The sequence below is a fragment of the Triturus cristatus genome, chromosome 10 (assembly GCF_964204655.1).
Source record: "Triturus cristatus chromosome 10, aTriCri1.1, whole genome shotgun sequence".
Lineage (NCBI taxonomy): Eukaryota > Metazoa > Chordata > Amphibia > Caudata > Salamandridae > Triturus > Triturus cristatus.
Window position 1 is genome coordinate 891,200,450 of NC_140593.1, and position 26,623 is coordinate 891,227,072.

Consider the following 26,623-nt stretch of genomic DNA (forward strand, 5'->3'; position numbering starts at 1 on the left):
GAAGAAGATGAAGCCAGGCTTTCTTGTATATCCACTTGACTTCTAGTTACCTGTCAGTGGCTCATATTCTTGCCAGAAGTGGTTTCCAAGGATTGGTGACTTGGAGAGAGTAGTGGTACCATCAATGGCTCTATTTTAGTAGGATGGTATAATTAGTTGATGTGCTGACCTGGAGCCTAGAGTATTTTACTAGCATCCTTCCAAATATTGTCTTGAATGCGGTGCAGAGTATCTTGAGAGTAAATCTTCCAGCTACCGAGGGCCTGGTAGGACGGTGAAGCTGAACAGGAAAAAGTAGTCGGGTGATTCCAAGTAGTCCATTTCCACTAATATAAGTCAGTAAAGGCCATGTCTTCACCGTCCTCTTGAATTCTAGGTGGTTATCAATGGCTTGAACCCTTCCAGGTAGTCAGAAAATAGATGCCACCAATGTTTTTTCTTCTACTGTGCCATGATCAGTTGTGGAGCTTATCTTGAAAACAGTAGGGGAGATTTCTTAAGATTTTATGCATGTTTGCATCACAAAAGTGTAGTAAATTGACACAAAATCTTTTTTTGTTGATTTACATTCCAGAGCTAAACTGGTTTAGCGCTGGAAATAACGTGAAAGTAATGCAAACCAGCGCATAGCGCTGCTTTGCATTACGGAGCACCAAGGGGGCGTACCATGAGTGGAGCATGGGTATTCCTGTGCAACCATCCAAGGTGTCTGATGCTAAACCCAATTTACTAATCAAAGTAGACTGTGTTTAGCATCAGAAAACTGCACTTTTAAAGTAGGTGCAAGGAAGGATAAATGCTTTCATTTCTCCTTCCTTTTCGGATTTTGCATGTGTGCTGCACTGTACAGCACGAATACAAAGAGGGAAAAGGTTGGAAGTGAGCCTCAGCATAGTATTTTGTACTGTAAGGGTACCCTTCCATTACAAATCCTATGCTAAACTCACAGAGACATCCTTGCACCCTGGCACAAAGGTGTCTCTGTGGCGACAGGCAGCTGATTTCAGCGCGGGTGCTAGGAGAGTGGAGGAGAGTGCCCTATTTTAGTAAATTTGGCGCTCTCCTCCTCTCTCCTTTTCACACAGCGCAGTGCAGCATTTATAGCTGCTGCACTGCGATGTGTGAAAAAGTAGTAAATCTCCCTCAGTATCTTTTTCAGAGAGAATTTAATAAGCTTTGGCTGAAAACCAATGCACACTCTGGATCCATATGGATTATATGGCTAGAACGGCCAGCCTAACTCCGATCTACTTCCCGGCTATTCAACTTGCTAATAATCCTCCACTCCCTCCAACACTTAACAAGAGGGTGACAAATAGTATGGGAAAAGTGGATCTACAGCACTGGACCAGTAGTTAATCGATGGCAGGTTTATGTCACTGGAAGAGTTCAGGTGAAGTCGAAGTATGACAGCCTTAGACACATGTGCTTTCTATAGAATTTGGCAAGCGATGTCAGCTAGATGGTCCGCCTTTCCTAACGAACCTGAGGATTTCTCCCCCCTTACCCACATGATCACAACTCCTGGAAAGAGGAGATGGATCTCCCTTCTGTAAAGATGATAAATTGAGCATATATTGAGCATTCATTTACAGTGGAAAATAATGCTCTAAAAAATGGGGACTAGGCTTTCGGGAGGTAGTAGAAGCTGAGATCTGGGAACACTGCTTTGCCTAAACTAGACTGGTATCCATAAACTACTACACTAACAAAGAGCAGGGTGCTGAAATCGTTGATGAAAGGACCGTCATTGAAAATAAAAGTTTGGTTGACAGATGCCGCGGACGGTAGCGAGACAGCAGAGGCGCATGCAGAAATGCAGGTAAAGCAGACAAGACCCAGAGATATCTGTGGACCTCTCAGACAGTACTTGGTTTTAGACAGGCTGATGGGAGTGTTGACACGGAAGTGTTCCAGCAAGCGGTCCCATGAAAAACTGAGGAACACCCACCTCCCTCTATCTGAAAGGGCGACTTATTGGAGGGATTGGTTACTGGGCTGTGGTGCTCTTATTACTGCAGGAACAGCTCTCAGTGCTGCTCGATTGCTGACTGTCGGTCTATTATTACTAGAACTAAGTTCATGATCTGATATTATACTTAAGGAAATTTAGAATGTGTGCCGAAGGATTTTGATGATCCAGTTGATCTGTGCCTATTGCATGCAATCAAATTCTGACTTTGAAGGTGTCTTGTACCTGCAATAGAAATTACATTATACTGGGCATTAGCATAATCCAGTTGTGAAATAAGGAGGAAGGTAGTTGCCTGAATCTTCTGTGGAAATCACAGTTGGGTAAACAACGTGTGATGTCCACATGGTAGGGAATGTGGATTTTGTTATTTGGTTCCCGTGAGGGTTCATAGAGCTGACTACGTCCTTAATAAATTCTAGGTTTCGTACTTTTTAAGAAGTTGTCCAGATCGTTCTTCAGGCCAGGTTGTCAATACACAATATTTTTTCCAGTCCCTGATTGTCAGAATCTCTGTTTTAGTCGAGTTGAGCTTACGGTTGTTTGATACTATGTAGTGATTAACGGTGAGGAGTGAGTCGAGTTGAGCTTAAGGTTGTTTGATACTATGTAGTGATTAATGGTGAGAAGTGAGTCACCTAGATTTGTACCTTCGAGGTCATTCAGTTTTTTCAGTTGTACAATTACCTATGTATCTTTAGTGTAGTTATAGCATGTGAGGCAAAAGGATTTGATGAGCTCTGGTGAATGACTGACATATACATTATGAGGAGGGGTAAGGTGATTGAGCCTTGGTTGTAAGGTGTAGAGATGATAGAAGTCATTCAAATAATGCTTCATCTGTTTGTGAGATAAGAAGCGGTCACTCTAGGATGCTTTATGTTTATAGTGTAGTGTCTGCTCCTAACATTTTCCGATTCCTTCCCACTACTTGGAATAGGTATCAGCTTGGAAACCCATTCACTTTTTAACCTGTCCACATCCACCTCTCCCCTCTATGTATAAACAGGTTTGATAGTGTGCAGGTCTAAAGAGAGAGCATTTCAGTGGATAGGTGCTAGAAGGTGAACAAACCGAATCTGGAGGTGGTGAAGCTTGAGTAGTCTGTTAAATTGGGATTTTGAGATGAAAGGGCTGTAAGGTCAGATTATTTGAGCTGGGTATGCAGGGGTGGAGGCCTTGGACTGATTTCAATACTAGGGTGGGCACATACCATAGGATAGGGTCTTAGGTACTGTGAGCCTGCCCTGTGCTTGAAAGAGGAGGTGGTGGGGATCTAGGATAAACTGGGTGTCAGGGGTAAAGCTGGGGGCTCTTTTCTGGAATGAGGAAGGTGGTCATTGATTGCAGTAATTTGTTTTCTTGAAAACTGAAATTATGATCCGGGTGTGTGCAGCTTGGAATTCTGGTTTGATGTTATGAATTTAAAATAGGTTACATGGTCACAGTGCTGTTAAGTGAGGAAGGTAGGAAAACACAAATGGCAATAAAAGATGACCCAAAGGTGACTGGGTGATGGGGAGGGGATTATATTGCTTAATGGGAATGGGAAGGAGTTTTTCTTGGTTTTGTGATTGAACTGAATAACAGAATCTCGGCATTGCCCATATTCTCCTTCAGGCATGGCAGTGGCTTCCAGTGATGATAACTAAGCAATTAGTCCTTCAGTCTTAGAAATAGGGATACGGAGGAGGTGAAGTGGCATCATTAGCAAATATATGGTAGGAGAAACTAGTGGACAGGGTAATGGAGAAGGTAGACCGGCAATGTAGTAAGAGGACAGGAGGAAGGATTCTGATGTTTTGTCTTCCCTCAAGTTGCAGAGGTGGGCATGGAACTGGAGGTGCACTAAGACACAACGTTGGAACAGGTGTCACGGTTGTTCATCGGAAATACTGATCGACTTTATTAAAGAAAGGGACATATCAAGGGAATAAACATTGACAGTAAAGTTCAAGATGGGGATCAGAGCATCCCTGCAGACCACATTCAGTAAAAGACTGGCTTCAGAGTACAATGGTACAGAGATTGTCTGTATGGATGGGGGCCACATGTTAAGACTGATTTAATCACTGTTACTTCTAGTAACTTAATAACTTATGTATTGAAGTGTTTATATAGACCAGCATGCCATTGTTTGATAAATTAAGTATTTTAAGACATAGTAAAGATTCAGTAGTGCACAAACACATATCAAAATTCAGCGACACTGCTGCTTCGCCATGTTGGGCCTTTCTGATGAGTCTCATATAGGAGGAAAACCAACTCCACATCAACCTATTGGAGTATAGACTATTTGCATGCAGCTGAAGGTCTTTCTACAGTCCATCAGGTGGAGGCTGGTACATGTCCTCATGGACAACAACACTACCATGTGGTATTGCAACAAGCAGGTTGTTGTGTGGTCTTGGTTTCTGTGCCAAGAGGTCCTTCGCCTGTGGAGGTGGCTGGGATGCTTCGTCATAATCCACCTGACAGAATCTTTGAACGCTAGGTCAAAAGATTTCAGCCAATGGCGCCTGGTGGATCATGAATGAACGGGCACGTGCAGGAGGGCTTGGACATATGGTTTTGCACATTGCTTGTGGTCAGACAATTGTTAAAGTGTCTGCCTTTGTGTTTTTGCTGATCATCATGAAATGTTCAAGTCAAATGTGATTCTAGAGTCATGAAACTCTTGAGTCAGAAGAAATTGGAGAGTTATGAAACTCTTCCATCAGAAATGATTTGCGTCCAATTCCAGCACATGAAAGGGCCGCTCACATGACTTTCAAATCTTGAGATATGGTAAGGTATGTCCATGTACAGTTTTATAAATGTTACTTTGGACTCCACAAAAGATGGTGCTTCATTGTGGGAGTTGAATCTTCCTTCTCAGATATACAATTTGTATTCCCTAAAGCCTTTCTTTCATTGGTGTTACTGGCCTGGCTTCGTCATCATTTCCCTTCTGTCTTCTCCTGATAGATATAAAATGACCTGCGAGTATACCTGGCCCAATCATCTGATGGCAACGGATGGCGAGGCAGCCAAGGCAATAATCGACCAGCATGGATTCCAGGATGATGTGGCCTATGGGCTGACGAAAGTGTTCATCCGCACTCCTGAGACTCTCTTCACTCTTGAGCAGGAGCGCGCCCAGCTCATACCCATCATTGTGCTATTGCTACAGAAGGTAAGGTGCAAAGGGCGCACAACGGCATTCAGTGGCTCTTTCTTGTTGGGAGTACCTAGGTTTTTAGTAATGCTTCCCAAATGGATTATTGCTGTTTTTACTGATGCTGAACCAGGGGGAGCATTCCCTTGGAGAGAAGGGCTGCATTCAGGGATGCCTACTCAAGGTAGTCACAGCTGAGGAAAAAGTGTTGGAGTTCTTTAAAATCATTATATTACTTTTTGCCTGGCAATCAAACAAGAGCCTTTAAAAGTGTTCCAAAAGGAAAGTAATTCGATTTTGTTACAATCCAATATTGTTGTAAATAAGACAGAGGCTATCTATTTGATGTATGCATTGGAGAGTTAACCTTTTGTTCATATCGTACAAAGTGAGCAGCGAGGGAATGCTCAAGTATCGGAGGAACTTGTTATTGATGGTATGTTATTGACTCAATCAAGCAAAAGTGTTCTGCTATAAGGTGTGTGCATGAAGAATTTGGATTGTGACCATGAGATTCATGGTGGGTTGGCGTCTCTGAAAAGGTTGTTGAGAAGCCGGTTCTGGTGCCCAGAACATCTCTTCAAATTGATAAGTGAGTAAGAGAATATATCATGTGTGTTGCCAATTACAGAATGTTAAAAAGTAAATATTCTACTATAGTGCAGACAGTGTGTGCTCAGCATAGTTGGCAAAAAGCTGTTTTATATATTTCTTGCCCTTCTGCTCTTTTACCACACAATTTGTGTTTTGGATTAGTTGTGCCCAACCACTGTTCTAAATGGCCAGAAATTCAATCAATCAATCAGGAGTTTGTATAGTGCAGTTACTCCCCGTGAGCGCTGAGGGGGCTGGGGTGTTTCTGATCCGTCTGAGCATGGAGGTTCAGCCGCAGACCCACGTCTTGAAATGCTTCCTGAATTGGGTCCGCAATGGGGATTGCCTGAGGTGAAGGGGCAGGGTGTTCCAGGTCTTGGTGATGAGGTAGGAGAAGGATCTTCCTCCAGTTCAGGTCTTGTGGATCCGTAGGATGATGGCCAGGGCAAGTTGGGCAGAGCGAAGTTGTCTGGTGGGTACGTGGAATGAGAAGAGGTGGTTCAGATATGCTGGTCCTACGTCATGGAGAGCTTTGTAGGCATGTGAGAGGAGCTTGAAGGAAATTCTCTTTTTGACAGGTAGCCAGTGGAGTTGTTGAAGGTATTTTGTGATGTGGCTGCAGTGGGGAATGTCGAGGACCAGGCTGGCTGTGGCGTTTTGAATGTTCTGTAGTTTCCTAAGCTGTTTCTGGGTGACGTTGGCGTAGAGTGCTCTGCCATAGTCGAGTCTACTGGTGATGAGTGCGTAGGTGGCCGTCTTTCAGGATTCAGGATTCTGTGTGGATCCATTTGAATATTTTTAAAAGCAGGTGGAACCTGTGAAAGCAGGATGAGGATATGACGTTGATCTGGCAGTTCATTGTGAGAGAGGAGTTCAGTATGGTGCAGAGCCTATGTGCGTGGTCTGTGGGGGTAGGAGGGGTTCCCGGTCTGGCAGGCCACCAGGAGTCGTCCCAGGCTGAGGGGCGGGTCCCAGGATGAGTACTTTGGTCTTGTCTGAGTTGAGCTTGAGGCAGCTATCTTTCATTCAGGTGGCAACGGCCTTCATCCCACTGTGAAAATTGATTCTGGCTGCTGTGGGTTTGTTGGTGAGGGAGAGGATTAACTGGGTGTCGTCGGCGTAGGAGACGATGTTGAGTCCGTGGTTTCTGACGATGGCCGTGAGGGTGGCCATGTAGACGTTGAAGAGGGTGGGGTTCAGGGAGGAGCCCTAGGGCACTCTGCAGCGGATCTCTATAGGTTCTGAGAAGAACGGAGGTGGTCTGACTCACTGTGTTCGGCCGATCAGGAAAGAGTGGATCCAGTCCAGGGCCTTGTCGCGGATGCAGGTGTTGTGGAGTCTTGTAATTAGGGTGTATTGGGTGACGGTATTAAATGCGGCCGAGAGGTCCAGTAGGGTGACAGCTGCGGTTTCGAGGAGGGAACGGATGTCATCGGTGGCAGCAAAGAGTGGGGTCTTGATGCTGTGGTTGCTTCAGAAGCCGGATTGGGAGATGTCTGGGATGTGGTTCTGTTCGATGAACTCAGAAAGTTGGGAATTTCAAGGCCTTCTCAATGACCTTGGCTGGAAAGGGGAGGAGGGAGATGGGTCTGAAGTTCTTGAGGTCTGTTGGGTCGGCATGGCTTCTTTAGCGGGGGTAGATCTCAGCGTGTTTCCAGTCATCATTGAAGGTGGCAGTTTTGATGGAGCAGTTGATGGTCTGGCGAAGCTCGGGCAATGGAGGTCGCTGCTCTAAGGAAGATGTGGTATGGGAAAGAGTCCGATGGGGCTTCGGAGTGGATGCTCTTCATGGTCTTGAGTGTGCCGTCTGTGGTGAACAGAGTCCAGTTGAGCAGAATCTGTTGGGGTGCAGTGTGGTTGCGTGCGGTGGTGACTGGTGTTGTGGCAGGGTCTTGGGTGTTGAAGCTGTTGTAGATCTGCCTGATCTTGTGGTGGAAGAAGGTGCTGAGTTTGTTGAAGAGGTCTTGGGAGGGTGGGGCGTCTGTAGTCCCGCTGTTGGGCCTGGTGAACTCCTTGACAATGGCGAAGAGTTCTTTGCTGTTGTGTGCATTGGCATTGATTCTGTCTCGTAGGGTCATTTTCTTTGTGATTTTGAGGAGGAAGTGGTGTACGTTGACGGCGGTTTTGAAGGTTGCATGGGTTTCTGGGGTTATGTTGATCCTCCATCTCTTCTCAAGTCGTCTGCAGATGCATCTGGACTCATGGAGGGCAGGAGTGAAACAGCTGGCTTTCTTGGAGTGTTGCTTGCTGGGTGCCTTCTTAAGGGGTGCCAGAGTGTCTGAGCAGTTGGAGATCCATCAGTGAATGTTGCATGCTGAGGTGTTGGCGTCTCCTGATGTCGGCGGTGTGGTAGTGCTGAGGAAGGCGGTGGGTAAATAAAGTTTATTACAGCAATTGTTGCTTTTTTTTAAAGAGCCTTTCGTCACAGGCATATTTTAAACAATGGAGTACAACTTGTTGCGGATCAGATGAACAATTTCTTGCTGTTGTGTTCACAAGTACATTCTTTCTGCTTTGTGTGATCCTCAGTGTAATGGCCAGGATGAGCACTGTTGGTGTGTTTTGTATGAGATATTACAAAGTGCTTTGTTCAGTGGTGTACATTGTATTGCTTTTGCGAGGGTTGAGTTGTGGTCTTACAGGACCTACTTCACATTTGAGTATGGAAGAGAACCCTTTTTATTAAAGGGCAGGGACTCCCCCTTCCAGGTGTTTATGCTTGGTGGCCAAATACATGTTTCCGAAGGTAGGGTATCAATTGAATTTAAGGAGAAATTTCAAAAGAGAGTGCGTTGTGAACAGCTGCTTCCCAAGAGGCATTAAGAAAGTGATTATTCCAAGTTGGAGCTTGGATGAAAATGTTTAATTCAGGCGCTAATAAGGATTGTTATAGGTTTACCAAGCTGTAGGAAAGTAGGACCTGCTTCTATGGTTACCCCCGCTTTTTGCCTGGTGCTAAGCTGTTATTGACTAGTCTGACTGGGATCCTGCTAATCTGCACCAGAGGCTATCTGCTTTATCCCTAAATTGTTATGTTCAGTACTTAGGTACATCCCAGATTGGATACTGAGGTACCCTTATAAGTCCCTAGCATATGGTTCTAAGGTACCCAGGGCATAGGTACCCCAGACCATCCAAAAATGGAACTACAGGCCTGCCATTGCAGCCTGTGTAAGCTGGTGCTAGCAACACATACTAAAGATATAGGTTTCGTATATCTAGGGTCACTGCACTTAAAACCTATAAGTCACCCCTATAGCAGGCCTTATCAATCCTGAAGGCAGGGTGCTTAGTTCTAAGTGAGAGGGTGCCCCTGCATGAGCAGGACACCCCTACAGCCTATGGAGACCATTCTCCTGGGTTGTCAGTGAAGCAGCCACATACCATATAGAGGGGCACCGCGTAATTATGGGATGACCATCTCGAAACTGGCTGAAACGAATCCTATCATGTTTGGTATCATGTTGGAATCATACCCCCACACCGTAACAGTGTGGGGGTACGATTCCGAGCGCTGGAAGAGCCCTCCGTTAGGCTCTCCATGTCCCCGGTACCAGTCTCCCAGACCGGGACTGTACCAAATGGTTGCTGCCGACCAGAGACACGATTCTGCCCTCCTGATGCTGAGCCAAGCTCAAGCAGGGAAGGCATAAAATAGGCATCCTGTCACAGGGCGGTGTGACCACCTCCCAGACAGGATTTAGGGTATTGGGGCAGGGTGAGTGCGCTTGCCAGCACCACTCAGTCTGCATGAGAGGCACATTTAGTGTCCCCATGCATGGTCCAGTTCAAACCTGCTCTGGCCCGAAACTGGACAAAGGACATAGAAGTAACCTCCCCACTGTCCAGACCCTCCCCTGGGAGAGACGCCCGAATCGTCCCAACCCTTTCCATAGGGTACTTAAGGGCTTACCTGGATGTAGGTCCCTAGATTTGTCGTGGGACAAGATTCAGATCAGACACCACTTCTTCTTCTACCGTCTGGGCACTCTGGACTTTGCTGGACATCGTTTGGGCTTCACTTTGTCTCCCTTCCAGTCTGCTGCATTGTCTGTGCCTGTGCACCATACAGGAACCTTCCAAGGCCTGTGGGCATCAAAGACACCTGACGGAATCTCCCTAGGAGTGAAGGAGTCACTCCCCTGCATTCGGAGGCACCGCAACTAAGTTGACCGCTTTCTGATGATCCTGAGCTCCTCCGGACTCCGTAAAGTTCTGCAACACATGTGGTACTTCTCCACAGCTCCCGAGGCCTGCCCTGCCCTCTCACCAAGTTTGAGGCCAGTATCCCTTGTGGGGGTTGCAATAACTGAGCCCCTGTGCACAGTGTCAACTTGCAGTTGCAAAGGCTTTTTGGCTTACTTTCAAGAAGATTTTCGGGCTCAAAGTAGTTCCAAACTCGAGTATCTCCAGTTACCAGAATCTTGGGCCACACCACATTGTGTGAATCGTGGCCTGCATCTTTTGGTGAGCTGCTTGAGGTCCTCTCAATACTCCAGTGCCTCCAGCCTGTGGGTCCAGTTGAGGGTCACCTTTGCTGCTCTTTGGCTCCCATGATTGCTCGGGCCTGCCCTGACTCCCCTGCTTGTGGTGAGTCCCCTGGACCTTGCTGGTCCCGGTGTTGCTCCTTCTTCAGCACCTGCGTTGGTTGCATTTGCCAAGGCTTGTTGGTGTTCCCGCCGGACACTGACCCCCTCAGCACTCTACTTTCTTTGTGGGACAGCTCGTGCATGGCTTCTTGTCTTCCTCGGTGTTGCCTGGTCCTCACTGCTACAGAGTCATGGTCATCCTCAACTCTCCTGCAACACCCGACATCGGAGGGCATTGGTCTTCCAAGTTTCCTGGTCACCCCTGAGTGACATAGACTCTGTACCCTCTGCTTGCAGGTACCTTTCATATAGAATCCACCTTCGGATTTCACAGGCACACTTTTTCCTTCTTCAGCACCGGCACTTTCCCGAAGCCCTCCATTGGGTTTGACGGCGGATTCTAACACCACTTCACACATATGCACCCGGGTTTCCTGGTGTAGGTAACATGGGTACTAGGGTATCCATGGGTGGGTGGCCCTCCAACCTTCTGTCTTCCAAGGGGTTTCATTCAGGGTCCACTGGGAAGGATCCTTAATCTTTAAAAATATACCGCCACTCACACATAGACTTGTACGGAGCACGCGGTCGTGTTTCCATACTGCACACGCCCTCCATGGGGTTCCTAGTCACTCACCTTGGATGGTTCCTTGGGTCCCCAGCACTTCTAAGTCCTCTCGACATTGTCTTGACCTGGGTCGTGGTTCTTACACCACTTTCTTAGTATATGGTTTGGACCCCCACCTCAGGGTCCACTGTCTATTTCCTGCCATTTAGTATGTGTCTTTGAAAAGTATTATGTGCATTGTGAATATCTCCATGTAGGAGATATGTGTATGTGTTAGAGAGAATTATAGAATAAATACCTCTTTTTATAAATCTTAGAGTGGCTTTTTTTTCACTAAATCTATACGATAAGATTGCATTCTGGTAAAACAAGCTGCTTTACACTCCTTCAAGACTAAGCCTGAAGGCTGCTCTCCACAGCTACCACTTGGATAGGTTTCTAAGGTTGTCTGAGACCTCTTAAATCACCATATGGGTTGTCTGGACTGGTGCAGGGTGCCCACTTACATAGGTAGACATCATATACCAGGCCAGCTTCTCACACACACCTATTAAAGTTTGATTAGCGTGATTACTGAAGATGTAAGGGGTGTTGACAAATGTGAAGTGAATACAGTAATTGAGGGGTTCTCTGATAAGGTTTTCTCGATGGATGTTAATTTTGGAATAAATGGGGGGCAACGGCAGTTTCAAGGAGGACAATCCCATGAAAGAAACAAAGCATTCACATGCATCTGGTACGAGCATGGAGGATCCCATTGTGGTCCATCGAATGATGCTCTTGATGCTGCCTAGATTAAAGTGAAGAGTTGCGTGCCCCTCATGGAAATTGCTTAAGTGGTTAGTTGTATTGCGTGGTATGTCTGTTCCTTACAGGGGAATGTGTGTTGTGATTCGATTTTTAAATTGTATATAGTACATGATATATACCATTGTCGTGATGCCATATTATTTATCGTTACATGCAACATGGAATTGTTCCCAAATGTTCCACTTTGCCCTTCAATGTTTCTTTTCTTGTCTCTGGGTGTCACTTTGAAACTCTGTGCTCTAAGCTCTAAGTTATACTAAGAATTCTACGTTCTAAGAATACACCGTTTCTCCCTCGGTTGCTGTGGGAGTTGTACTCTAGCAGACGTTTACTTATGAGCTCCCATTAAATCTCCTTTATCTTCAAGTCATGTCCATGGTGGCTTCTGTGAAACTAGCACTAGCAAATGGGGAGGGCCTGTGCCTCACCCGCTCACCAATAGACTGGGCGGATGGCAGTGTGTAGGGAGAGAGGGGAAAGCGGGGAAAGCTTGCGCTGATGACTCTTGACAGTATCCTCCAATTCGTGAATGGAGGATTTAGTCTGAATAGTGTCAGGAGGAGGGCAGCTCTATCGCAAGAAGCCCTTTAACAGTGAGAAAGGTGGTGAAGGCAACATCTGAGCTGTGAGGAAGAAAACCCGTCTTGGGAGCCTCCCGGCTGCTCTCATCTCCTCATCGCTTTACGTGACATCCAAGACAGGACGACGTTCGGTTGCTTGGATACCAGACTTTTCTGGTCCTCGTTAGTCTCCAGCAGGGCGTGGATAGGAGGGGCGAGACGAGAGGGGAGCGAAATCAGCACGGTGACTAAGACGTCCCCTCCCCCCCCCCAGCTCCCCCGCGCACACCTACGCACCTGCACGGCTCCAACAACGAGCACTCCCGGTTAAAGGCGCGCGTGCAGTTAAACGAGCCCCAGGTGCGGAGGGGCCTAGTGTGTGCCGAGCAGGTGTGCGCCAACACGTGTCTCCTGTTATCTGAGCAGGGGCTTCGTTGGTGTTACATAAAAGACACAGGTAGAGCGGTGACGCACTCAGTTGTCAGTAGTGCAGCATTAAAAATATCAAACACGAGAGCCATAAATGCTCAAAATTCTGTTAAAACGTGTAGAAAGAGGATATATGAATAGCGCAGAGCGAAATAGCTTCTAGATTTTGTTCCCAACTGTGCAGTTGTGAGACTAGACTCTGGAACATACGCCAGGGGGTGTTTAGCGCTGAGGTGTGCCAAACTCTGGCAGTTCTCTAGACGGTCACCCAGGGCTTTAAGTGGGCCGGGTCCTGCCGGTTCTCAGTACCGGCAGTTCTTAAAAGCAGGTGCCAAGACGGATTCCTATCGGGCTCTCCGTTTTTACCCTCAAGGTGACAAAGCCAATAGTGCTGGCTTGTTGTAGGTGTAATGTTGTCTGTTGTGTTATATATCTGGATGAAGGAACAGAAGCAGCAAAAATTAAATACCACTATGCTAAGTACTGATTTTTAGCTTACGTTTTTTAAGCCGCGCCCTTAATTACATTGGCCACGCCCCTATGAGAGACCCCAGCCCCCTCAGTTTTCATCCCACTTAAAGCCCTGCGGTCACCGGTCCAAACCGCAGCCCCCCTCTCATCTGAGGAATAACACTGGGTCTGGGCACATCAAAGAGGGACAGCCCAGCTTTGAATTGAATAGAGACTGACTAGGATCCTGAACGTCCGATGGTTCGTAGGAAACTGGAGTCTGAACTCCCTTCACGTGAGTCACAGCTGGTTTGGTGTACACTAGCGGGCACGGGTGGGCAGAGTGAAGAGGCGAAACTGGAGGGGAGGATGAGAAGCTTGACTTGGTGGGCACTCACTGGTGGGCAGTGAGAAGAGCTTCTTCTGCTGGGAAGTGTTAAGAAGCTGTCACTGGTGGGCAGTGTGAGATGTTGGCGCTGATGAGCACCTCCCTCTCTCTTTTCCCTCAATTTTGTCTGCGCTGAGGTATTTGACCCTGGTTCCGTTCGGCTCTTTAATCTTTATACAGTGGTTTCAAGTTTCCACACGCTATTCGTTTCACTTTGGTCTGTAGAGGTTGCTAGCCAACAAATTAACAGGGATAGCCGATTCCGAGCTGAACCAAGGATCTGTTCTGGCTCTAAGAGCCCGCGCAGAAGCAGAGCCATGAAAATATTTGGCAAGTAAATAAAATCATGCAACAAAGATCATGTTAGATTATGGTAAGGTGTCTTCAAAATCCAAAAAGGGATATTTCATTCACACATGGAAGAGTTTCACTTTAGTGCATCAGATTATTTGCAAATTATTTAGTAAAAGTGAGAATTTTGAAACATGGCTTGAAAAATATTCCTGGCTCCGCATCGATGACAACGCTATTAGTGAACTAGCAGGCCGGCGAGCTCTCATGTGTACCATATATGCGGCATTGAATCCTGCAATAGATGGAACAAAATTATAGTGTATTAAACCAACCACAAGCAGAGACGTTTTAAGTGTTTTGGGGACCCTGGGCCAGATGTATTTTGGGGCTCCTGTCCGGAACAGCTATGATTTTATGCCCCTGTTTCAGCTCTTTCATGCCCTCTTTGGTCATATTCTAAGTGTGCTTACATCTAACATTCAGGGATAGTGATGTGTGTTTCCAGTATTGTAACATCAGCAGCTCACTAGTATTATTGCAAATAATTTCTGTCACACCCTCCCATTTCTCATATGTTAGGTTTTGTATAGATCTAAAAAAAACTTTTGTATTGATGTTGCATGAATCATAAACACTTTTTGTCTGTAAAATGTCTGTAATAGACTCTCACGCCAATAAATGATAGAAAAACGTTGTTCAAAACAATCTGTATAAAAATAAGTCAAGGTATTCAGTGCAAGAATCTCTGCAAACAGGGCTGGCTCTATCCGAGACCACTTGAACGGCTGGGGCCCTGGGCCAGAGCCCACTTTGCCCATGCCTTAAAACGTCTCTGACCCCAAGAGTGATTTTTGCACACGTCCCGAACTCATGTATTTGAAAGTGCTATCAGATGTGATAATGAACAAAAAGTAAGTTTGGTGAAATATAGTATTTGCTTAGGATCACAGAATTTGCCTAAACCTGGGAAACCCATATTTTGTAGTTTCACACTGCATAATTTAGCTCATCGATGGTTACTGCTCTCGGACATCAACGGTCAATGTGTTGCCTTTAATTGTTGGCATATGAGGTTAGAGCGTGGGTAGATCAATATCTTTTTCTGGCAGTTTTCCATAGTGCTAACCTCACTTTATAGCATAAGGGTGCTTTACAACAGAAACAGACTGTGTTACGCTTTTTTTTTGGGGGGGGGGGGGGGGGGTGCACACTTAGATTTGTCAGGGCTCACAAGATGCTGAACCAGGCCAGATTCGAATCGGGTTCACCATGTTACCTAGCCAGCAACTGTACCCACACTAAGTCACATTGCCTCACATGAAAGCTTGGCTCGCTATGGGATCAAAGGTTCTAAGAGGACCTCGAGCTGATCCAGGGCCAGACATATGGTTCTAGCCTGCTCTAGCTTTCAGTGGCCAATCACCTCTATTGGAGTGTACGTATTAAAATCTATTCTTTAAAATCTTAAAATGTTTACAATGGGTAATGTTTATTTTTATGTTCATCCTATACATGTGCATTGCAGGAGTCAACAAAACGAGACAGGATAACTGCATCTGATCATGTACACGACACTATACTGCACATGCCTAGGTGTCTACCTCTACATTGTAATAATATTTCTCAGGTGCTTTCTGCATCCATACTATCCCTTTTAAAACCAATGCTGAGTTCAGAGGAAGTTTGCGGTCTTTAGGACGTTTACATCAAGCAATTCTGCTCTGCATTCTTTTGCACATCCAGCCATATATCCACTTCCAAGTTATAGGTGATGTTCATGCACTTGCTGAGACAGCTGCTTGCTCTACATGTTAACCCCCTCCAGCCGCGGCTGGCACAGGTAAGCGCAGTGGGGCCGGGCGCGGCAGGTGGAAGACGACAGACGACGGAATAGGTATTATGTATTTATTCAATGATACCTATTCCATCGTCTGTCGACTTCCCCCACTCCTACCCCGTCCCCGCCCCACCACGCTTACCAGTGCCAGCTGCCGCTGACCCCCTCTCAGGACCTCAGAGGATATCAGCAGCCACTACCAGCACAGGTAAGCACGGTGGGGTGGGGGACGGCACTGGGGGAAGCCAACAGAATAGGTAATATGTATTTATTTAAGGATAACTATTCCGTCGTCTGTCGACTTTCCCTGACTCCCACCTGCCCCTGCGCGCTTACCTGTGCTTGCCGCCGCTGACCCCCTCTCAGCACCTCCGAGGATATCAGCAGCCGCGGCTGGCACAGATAAGCACGGTGGAGCCGTGTAGGCACGGTGGAGGGAAAGCCGACAGACGACGGAACACGTATTATTTATTTATTTAATGGTGCCAGCGGTGGCCGGCACAGGTAAGCGTGGTGAGGCGGTGTGGTGAGGCGGGGGCGTCAGTGGAGGAAAGTCGACAAGACAACTGAATAGGTATCATTAAATAAATAAATAATACCTATTCTGTTGTCTGTCGGCTTACCCCCCTGCCACGCCCTGCCCTGCCCCATTGCACTTACCTGTGCCTGCAGCGGCTGAATTATACCTATTCCGTTGTCTGTCGACTTCCCCCCACTCCCACCCCGAACCCGCCACTGCCACCTGTGCGAGCCACTGCTGGATATCAGCACCTCCCTTCTTTAGGAAGTCACATCCACGCATCTTTGAAAAACTGTGATTCTCCCTGGTCCAGAGGAAAGCACCCTTATTCCTCTTCTCGCGAACAGACATATAGGAAATTGTTAGCAGTGATTGGGGGTGCTTCCAATTAATAAGCTTTGGTGGCATTTGGTAAATTAAAATCCACTTGTAATTTCTCAGGCACCCTTTGACCTAGGCACAACATGGAGGCTGTGTCTTGAAGGCTGGCTTCTCCTGTTGGGGCCCTTCACCGAGCATGTACGTCGCTTCAAAACTAGGGTGCCACCTACTTCCTGCTCCTTGTGGAAACTTTTTCAGTCCTGTACTTTTCTGTGATAGCCTAACCCAGTCTGGGTGTTGTAATCATGTTTGGCTTCCACTGAACTAATTACACTACCACTCCTGAAACCAGTGATTTGTAGACAAAAACTTCAGGACTGGAGACAGTGTTCATAATGACTGAGTTAAGGTGGTCACCCTATTCACCAGATGACGAGGGAAAACAGTAGTGATGTCACACACCTTTTAACAATGATGAAGTCACAGAGTTGACCACCCTGCACCGTTCCTCTCCTACTACTCATCATCTTCATATTTACTACTGACTGAGGAAGAGGAAACTACAAAAAATAAACGTAATACTTTGAGCCCTATTTACTTACTCTCTGTTCTTGTCAGTGTTATAATTATCATTGAGACCAGGGATAGCAAGGACACTGCCATGACCAACAGAGGGCAAGTACCTATTACCCCTTACTGTGTCTATGTGATACCCTTGCACGCCTCCCAGAATTAATACCGGGCGGCTCCTCCATGTGGGAGGAGGAGCGTTGCCCCACTGCTTTCTTGCAGTGCGAGAACCAGAAACGTAAAATGGTATAAATACCATTTTATGTTTCTGCTCCTCGTACTGCAAGAATGCAGAAAAAGGGTTTGATGTAGGGCGGGCGGGTCGGGGAGGAGTGGATAGCCCAATGTTGTGGGCGCTGACTGTTTGGTCGGCCCCAGGGCAGACCAAACCAGTCATGCACACTCTCCCGTTTTCTCCATGTAGGCGCATGCAGCCTGCATGGAGAAAACGGCCTCCCAATAGACGCCTGTGCGGTCGGCATCCCAGCCAATCACAACGCTGCCATTGCAGCGTTGTGATTGGCTTAGGGGAGGGGCGGGAGGCTGCCTGCGGCTACTTCTTGCCAGGACGACACGATGCGGGACCCGACTGCCGAAGGTAAATATTTATAAAATTCTTTTTTATTTAAAATTACCACCCCTCCCCACGTGAACCCCGCTCCGCCACCCGCTAGTCATGCCGGCTGCGACTGATTAATATAGTTTAACTTATTTCCTGTGGGGCCTGTCCAATTTGGTGAGATTAACAAGTGTGGGGAAGGGCAGATGGGAGTATATGTGCTGTGCCCATCGGGAAGAGAATAAAATAGATTAATGTATTTATTTTTGGATTCAAAATCCAAAGTACAGCATAGGTTTTGATGGAAAATGTAAAGAGGACAATATGACATATTTTATGCATAAGTGGTTATTTTTAGCACTTAGCATCAAAACGTCTTAACGATAGCCTGCATGGCAGTTATGCATCCTTCGTATGCCAAGAAGGCATCTATAGCATGGCTCACAGCAGCCTAGTCACTGTGGCACTTTGGGCAATGTCTTCTGGTCATCCAACTGCCACCTTAACAGATTTTTCAAACACAGTGAGCCATGCCATCTATTTAGAGGCACTAGTACCTATGCATGAGGATGTGGTCCCGTTTTGTTCTTAAGTGAGAGACTTCATCCATTGTCTGATAGATCAAAGAAGGTTTAACTGTTCCCTTATGTCTTTTATTTCAGAGTCTTCTTCCCTCTTGTCAGGTGTCCTATAATCCCCTCTCTTTTTTTTTATTCCATGGATTAATTCTTACATCTGTCCATATCTTAAACATTTTTTCTTTTTCTTTTTATGCTAGTAGGTCCACCTTTGCTACAGGTAGGTTTGAGTGTGCACATGGGAGTAACGTGACTTTAGCAGATGCATTATTAGCTGAGCACTAGCAAGCCACTTGTTTGAAGCCGGCTTGGGCAGAATGTAAAATGATGAGCATGAAGTAATGGGTTCTGGAATGATTGGAGGCAGAGCTGACGTCTGCTTAGCTGCCAAAAATGTGCTTGACAATGTTTGTACCTGGAATTTTCCAGTAAGAGTTAGCTGGAGAAAACTGGAGTTGATAATTTGTCCCTCAAGAGACAACCCACCCCATCATAGGCCCAGTGCTCTTGGGCTGTGCCTATGGGGCAACAAGGCGGGGCATGTGCCCTGTCAAACTCGTGAGGGAGAACCTCATATTACCCATGAAGAAGGGACACCAATAGGTTAGGACCCTCAGGCTTACAGTATGGACAGGACTCAGGGGCTGGACTGCCAGGCACTAGACCTTGTAGATCCTCAGAGAGAGTCTGTACTTCTAGGACTGTTTCAGTGCCCTATCATGTTTTCCCACAGCAAGAGTGTCTCTTGTCCCCTATACTCTTTGCCATTGTAAAATGTATGAGAACCAGGAATTGGAGCATAGGACTTACCCTAAAAAGCAGAGAGCATGTCGTCTCACTCTATGCAAACTACATGTTTCTATTTTTGTTCACACGGATGAGGATATTGCACCTACGATTGGGTCTCTGCAAGACTATGGTAGATTGTTGGGTTTATAAGCTAATTGGTGACAAATTTGTGCCATCCCAGTAGACAGTAATGTCCAAATAGACACGACTTCTGCCTCCCTAGTGGTTTGCTTGGGTTTAGGATGTACTCTCATATCTTGGTGTCACGAACTATCATGACTCCAATTAGCTTCTTGAGATTAAATTGGATCAACAATGAGGAATGTACAGTCCAGCATGGAACTCAGGCAAAGCCTGCAATTATTGGTTATGGGCCGAACTGCCGTCTTTAAACTATTGGCACTCCTGAGACTTCTTCATTACTTCAGTAACCCACTAGTGGGTGCCGTGGCCTGCAGGAGTTACATGGCTGGCTCGTTTTTATAACCGCTACACTGCGAATCCCCTTTATCCACCTAATATACACATTGAAGCATGACATCCATCAAGGTGCAGCTAGATAACAGCCCCCTCAGTCCCTGGGGTCTGCCCTGAGAGGCGGTAGCCGTTAAACTACTTCTCAAGCTGTTGGGCCCTGCAGCCGGGCCTGTGGCAGAGACTGGGCCCGTAGCAACTCTCGCGGAGAGAACACCTGGCATGCGGCCTGCACCGAGGTGGTGAGCCGGACTGGGAGTTGGTGTTGTCAGACTCGAGGAGGAATGGAGAGCAGGCTGCAAGAACAGGCAAGGCCTGACTTGAGGAGCCGCAGGAGCTGAGGAGCCTGTGATCCACAGCCGTTTTTTTTCCCGAGGGCTGGGTCATCTGGTGAGCTGCAGGTGGCATTGCTGCAGTGGGCAGTGGAGACCACCTGCAACACGGAGGTCAGTGGCTTCTGTGCTTCTGTCCGGGCCACCGAAGCTGATGGGCGGTCAGGGGGTGCAGGAGCAACTTGTGACAACAGGCGGACGATATAGGCCAGAAGAAAAACATGGGAAATGTACTGCAGGGAGGTGGAGGCTCCTGCCCAGCCTCACTAGTGCTGCGGTGCAACAATCCCAATTGCGTAAATACTAAATGTAGTGGGGTCTCCACTGCGTTGGAGAGTTAGGTGTCGTGGCCTGCATTTTGGGAATGTAGTTGTACAAACAGGTGAGGCCCGAAATGAGAAGTCGCAGTAGCTGAGATGCCCACTCCCTGCGGCCGAGGTGCGGAGGCTGGGCCGACAGGAGAGTTGTGGGTGACACTACCGCGGAGGGCAGAGGGGACGAGCTGCGATACGAAGGTCAGTGATGGCTGTGCTTCTGTCCGGGCCCTGGAGCATGTCCAGGGGGTGCTAGGGTAGCTTGCAACAGGAGGCGGGTGGTGAAAGAAAGCGGCCAGGAGGGAGACGTGGGAAACAGGCTACCCAGAGGAGGAGGCTCATACCTGACCCCACTGGTAGTCCGGCGTGTCAATGCATGCACAAAGAGACCACAACAGCAGTACCAACACATCGGAAGGTGCAGAGTCGAGGGCTGCACTGAGAAGTTTGCGAACCGGTGTCCTAGGGCCAGGGGCTGTGCGGGCTGCAGAGCAGGAGACACTGTCGGACCAACCTGGAGGCTAGTGGAGGTGAGAGTCAGCCAGTAAGGAGGTGAACTGAAATCTAAGGCCTTGCACACCTATGAACACATCCTATCAGATAATCACTGGCCCCTTTACGTGCCACTGTAGCCCAGGAGGTGCCCAGGATTGAGTCCTCTGAGGTAGTAGGGGGAGAATATTAGGCCTGGAGCCCCCGGTTCAGGAGAAGAGCACTGTCAACTGTCAATACATTGAGGCCCTATGTGAAGTTTGTGGTGCACCACCCGAGTTTCCTGCCGCTGCAGCAGCGCGTCCCTGCGGTGAGGCTGGCGACGCCCTTCTGCTCCTGGGCACCTCCATGTGGACATCATCATTGGGTCACTGTAGCCATCACCAGGGGACATCGGGGTCAGGCAGTAAGTCAGAAGCCCATAAGTTACTTCCACAGCACTGTAGATCACAGGGTTGCGCCTCCAGCCGAGACTGCTGTCTTCACCGCTCACACCCGCCCCTATTCATACTGTACCTGCTGTGAATGTGGAGATGACTAGAGTTGCCATAGCCACAAAAAAGTGAGGCCACGAGGATGGGCCGCACAAGAGGTACTGGAACCTGTGCCTCCTCACACTCCTCAGGTATGACGGACACAGAACATTCAACGCATACCGCCCCCCTGGAGGATAGATTAGAAGCAATACTGAATGCCATTGAGAGATTCCACCCGTCATTGGAATCTAAAATAGACAGTGTGGCAGCAGACCTCACGCTACTACCTGCTGGTCACAGGAAGTTATCAGATCGAGTGACATCCACGGAACGCACGCTCTCAAAACTCAAGCCAGTAACAGACTTAACAGAAAAACAGCAGAGTGGACAGGAGGCCAGAATACGTTACTTGGAGGACAAGATGGAGGACGCAGAGGGCCGCTCAAGGCGGAACAATGTCCGCTTGATAGGCTTGCAGGAGGGGGCGGAGGGACAAGACACAGTTGCAATTGTGGAACAATGGATCAGGGACTTGTCTGTGGCCTCTCTGTCCCCCTTTTTCACAATTGAGTGGGCACTCTGTGTCCCCTCCATTAGACCATCACCTGGCATGGGGGCCCGTCCATTTATCTTCAAGGTATTGCACTACAGAGATAGGGATGCGATACTGATAGAAACAAGGAGACTCCTAGAAATCAAAATAGATAACACAAGTGTTATGTTCTTCCCGGCCTATACATTGAGAGTGCAACGCTAGAGGGGCTCCTTTTTGCAAGTGAAGCAGAAACTCAGTCAACTGGATATTCAGTACTCCCTGCTGTTCCCAGCAAGGCTCTGCGTGGTGGCTGATTAAAAAACACGATTCTTTGACACACCACAGGACACATGGGACTGGTTGGAAACAACTAGTCAGTTTTCGTGTCCTCGTCCTTCTGGTAAGCCAAGTACCTGAACAATGCGACAGCTGGGTCCAGGGCCCATGGCCGCCGAAATAAGAAATGCCTACCTGGTTTGGCAGCAGTAACCAACCTGGCACAAATCATAAGGGAGCAACAGAAAGCTGTGCACGAAGCGGCACGCATAGCTGCCACTTCGGAAGCCTCTGGGAAAGAGATGACATCAATCCCTTCATCAGGAGAAGAATGCTCCTCAGTGGTGTGCCCATCTGACACCACCTCACTGATTCTGCCGGACATCACCCCACAGTCTTCAGGTTATATTTTTTAAAATACACCTCATCCTCTGTGGCTTACGGCCTTCGGCGTGGCCCCTGCCTCTCCATTTACCGTCACAACTAATAGGCTGCACTGTTTGTAATTGAGGGCCGAGGTTATATATAACTACCACATCAATAATTCATTGGTTTATATTCACACTGCATGCAAAGATGGCACAACCCAAGAAAAAGCTAGGGAGTGAAACTTTTGTAGGCTTTGCAAGGTTTAGCTCCCTCTTATTCCCTCTTTTATTCAGGGACTTAGTTGAGCGGAATTTCTGCTTAGGTTTGGGCAGCTCCCTCTGTTCATGGAGACCGCCCTTTTGGTATTCACACATTGCCAAGTTGGCGCTTGTGTTTTAATCCAAGTTGCATGGGTCTTTGGGAGGGGTGCGCCTCATGGCGCCTGTTGTCACCTATACACACATATACAGGTAAGCCTTGACCTTGGAGCAATCAGAACCGCCCCTGTTATAGTGACATGACAGAGCAAAAGATCCTCACTTGGAATGTGCGGGGCCTCCACCCACCTTCCCGCCGCTATGGGGTATACTCCTACCTCAAGAGGTACAATGTGTGCATTACTTTATTGCAGGAAATGCACCTTTCACATTCCGAGACAGCTAGGCTGCAGCGTACATGGAGTGGCCGAGTATATGCTACAGACTTCTCCTCTTATGCCCGGGGCACGCTGGTCTGGATCTGCCCAAACGCTTCCTTCCTGACAGAAGAAGTAGTGATGGACAGGGAAGGCAGATATGTGCTCATAAAGGGTAGGTTAAACAGACAACATCTTCTACTGGGCAATATTTATGCCCCCAACACAGATCAGGGCTCCTTCCTGTGTTCTCTCTCACTAGTGCTAGCTATGTGGTGTGACATGCTGTGACTGATAGAGGGAGACTTTAACAGTGTCATGGACGTAGACCGAGATAAATCTTTCCACCCCTTGCATTATGCGGCAGCGTCCTCCAATACAAACAGGCTTAGGGACTGGGCGTAGGAATGGGATTTAGTGGACATATGGAGACACCGCAACCCTACACTGTGGGTATATCCCTACTTCCCTCTGTAGTAAATACAGACTACTTAGAATTTACCCATTCCGATCATAACCCGCAGTTCATCACACTCGCCTGGGAAAGTAGTGCCCCCTTATCCCCACATGGCGATTACAGCCAGCGATGCTGGAAGATGCCACATTCCACGACTCTCTTAGCACAGCTATTGGGGAGTACTTCGAATGCAACACAGGCACAGCCACATCGGCCCTAGTGGAATGGGATGCACTAAAGGACACACTATGAGCACAATACTTGGCAATGGGAAGTGGCATGCGCTGACAAACAGAGTCAGACCTGCTAGATGTGGAACGTGCTTGGCTATCATTTGAAAAGCGCGAGGTGCCAACACCCCTATGCTCAACAACATTATCAGATGCACGCTAAAAACATTCATCATTACTGGAATGTCTGAGATGCCTGAACTGTTTGGCACACTCAGTGAAAACACATACACTGGCTGACCGCACAGGGTCTCTTCTTGCCTGGCTGATTAACCAGGATCGTCCGGCAGGCCCCATCACAATGCTTAGGTCTCCTAGTGGCCAGATGAAATACACACAACACGAAATACATAACAAACTGACCCTTCACTTAACGTCACTGTACCAGTCCACACTGGAAGCATTGGAACTAGACATACACTCCTTCCTAGACTGCCTTGTTATTCTCAGTCTCACACCGTGCCAGCATATGGAGCCAGATGCCCCAGCCACGTTGGATGAAATACGCAGTGCAATGGGCACCCTGGCTTCTGAGAAAGTACCAGGCCCAGATGGCTTTTCATCTGAATTTTATAAAACATACTTTGATCTATTAGCCCCCCAGTTGCATCAGGTATATACAGAGGCATTGTAATATGCAGTCTCCCAGTCTCCCTTACTAAAGCCACGTTGATTACCCTTCCAAAACCTGACAGGGATCCCACGCAATTAGGATCGTACCGCCCGCTGGCGCTACTTAACGTGGACGATAAAATTCTGGCAGTTCTGGTGGGTCGACTGGCATTATTAACAACGCACCTCATTCACGAGGCTCAGAATGGGTTTGTCCCAGTGCATAACACCTCCCTCAACATACGCAGATTGTTTCGGATAATGATATATGCCCCGCGTGACTGGCCAAAATCGGGTTGCCTGGTGCTGGACTTGGAAAAAGCTTTCAACACTGTTGAGTGGCCTTTTCTGTTTGCTCTGCTTCCAGATTAAATTGCTACATGGAACGCCGACGGTGCGTGTCCATACTGCCACCTTGTTCCCACAACCTATAGAGATCCGCAGAGTGACCTGACAGGGCTGCCCCCTTTCACCACTAATTTTCTTTCTGGTCATAGAACCATTAGCACTGGCTATACACGCATCTGCAAACCACTGGGCTATCCAAATAGGCACAGACACACATGCCATATTGTTATATGCCGACAACATTCTACTATATATCAAAAATATACGGTCTGTGCCATCTGTCATACATAACACCCTTAACCTATTTGCGATGCTGTTGGGACTCCGAGTAAATTGGGGAAAATCATGCCTGTTTCCCTTTGTCCCCCACATGACAGACCCTCACCTCATTGTTAGCGGTGCCCCAGTGATGTGGCAGCCGTTCATGTTTTACTATTTGAGGATACGTATATTCCACACGGACCGGGACCTATTAGACGGAACATTACTAGAGCAATTACTGCCTTGAAGACGCAAATAGAGTTTTGGAAAACCTTTAATCTTTCAGTGGCAGGGAGAATGGCGCTTATCAAAATGGTGGTGCTCCAACGCCTTCTGTATCATTTTACCAACCTACCACTTTATTTACCACTGTCTTTTTTTTCCGTTTGCTGGAGAGCACACTCCGTGACCTAATAAGGAACAGAACGCGCTGTAGGGCCGCGCTCCTAACTTTGTATCTGCCTTTGGCTCACGGGGGCTAGGCCATTCCAAAAATTGAACATTATTATCTGGCATCCCAACTGCAATGGGTAGCTAGGTGGATGGCGGGGCTATGTCTGGCAGACACAGGTGCATATGGCCCCCCATACGCCCTAGACATGATCCTTCACATCTTTCATCTGTCCGCCAGAACGCCCAGGTCCCTCCCTTTGCTGGTACAGGTAGCCTATAGATGTTTTTTCCATAGTCTGTTTCTCACCAAGCAGACCACGCCCTATGCACCTGCCCATCCAATATTAGGCACGCCAAGGGGGGTTGACAGGGCTAGGGTGGCTGAACTCGTAGCCTGGCATGAGGCAGGCATTCACACGGCAGGGGATCTTTATAGTGACGGCATGCTCATGACATATGAGACTTTGGTGCGGGAAGAGGTAGTCCCGCCGGGACGCTTTCTCAGTTACACCTCCTGGGTAGGCACAATGCGGTGACGCTGGGGAGACATCACACAGGAGCCACCAACACATCTCCTGCTGCAGTACATACACGTGTGATGGGCACAGGGAGGCACCTCACCAAATGGTTTGCACACTCAGCAACAGAGTTAGTACCCTTGCGAAACCTTGGGAGGCAGATCTGACACGCCCATGTACACCCAAGGAATGGAACATGATGTTGTTGAGCCCCACATCAGTCCCCAGGATGTAAGGTTCCGCTTGATCCAGTTCTCTATATTACACAGAGCATACCTTTCTCCAGAAAAAATCAACAGATTCTTCCACAGGCAAGATGCATATTGCCTGCGCTGTAAGCTTAATGATGCCGACTTCTTACATATGATATGGGCGTGCCCTGCACTACGAACCTACTGGAAGGGAGTGATACAACACTTGAACTTATGCACTGACAGAGTACTCCAAAACAAGTGGGAGGCCTGCATATTAGGGGTGTTCACCAGGGACAAAGCACATAGAGCCACTACCCGATTCATGGATTTGGGCCTGGTGGTGGCCAAAAGGCTTATTACTAAACGCTGGAAGTCTGAGGACCCCTGACCCTACAGGCTTGGTCTCACTTCATAGTGAACTGTGCCAAGGCGGAGGGAACTGACCTACACAGGGAAGACACCCTTGGCCTGCGTAAATATCCAATCTCTTCCCAGTGGAACACAATACTATCGACACTCCAGGTAGCGCTAACTCCGGTGTGTGTCACTGACAGCCCTAGCGAAAGGCACCCTGAAACACACTTGCAAAAGAATGGGTACCCACATGTAACATGGTCACGTGCATATATCATACACTAGTGGTAATAAGGTGATGAAAACGTCCAAGGTCACATCAGTGACTATCCCAAGGCATCAGGGCGCCATAAGAGGTGCTGGTATACA

General features: G+C 47.7%; 1 protein-coding gene across 2 annotated transcripts in view; it reads left to right on the top strand.

Annotated features, from left to right (window-relative positions):
- The window catches only part of LOC146796188 (unconventional myosin-Ig-like), a 1,225,789-nt gene that overhangs the window by 561,278 nt on the left and 637,888 nt on the right, over positions 1 to 26,623 (top strand). For both annotated transcript variants that reach the window (XM_085628614.1, XM_085628615.1), the window contains exon 16: positions 4,940 to 5,147. In XM_085628614.1, the coding sequence (XP_085484740.1) occupies positions 4,940 to 5,147 (208 nt within the window). The remainder of the gene's footprint in view (positions 1 to 4,939; positions 5,148 to 26,623) is intronic.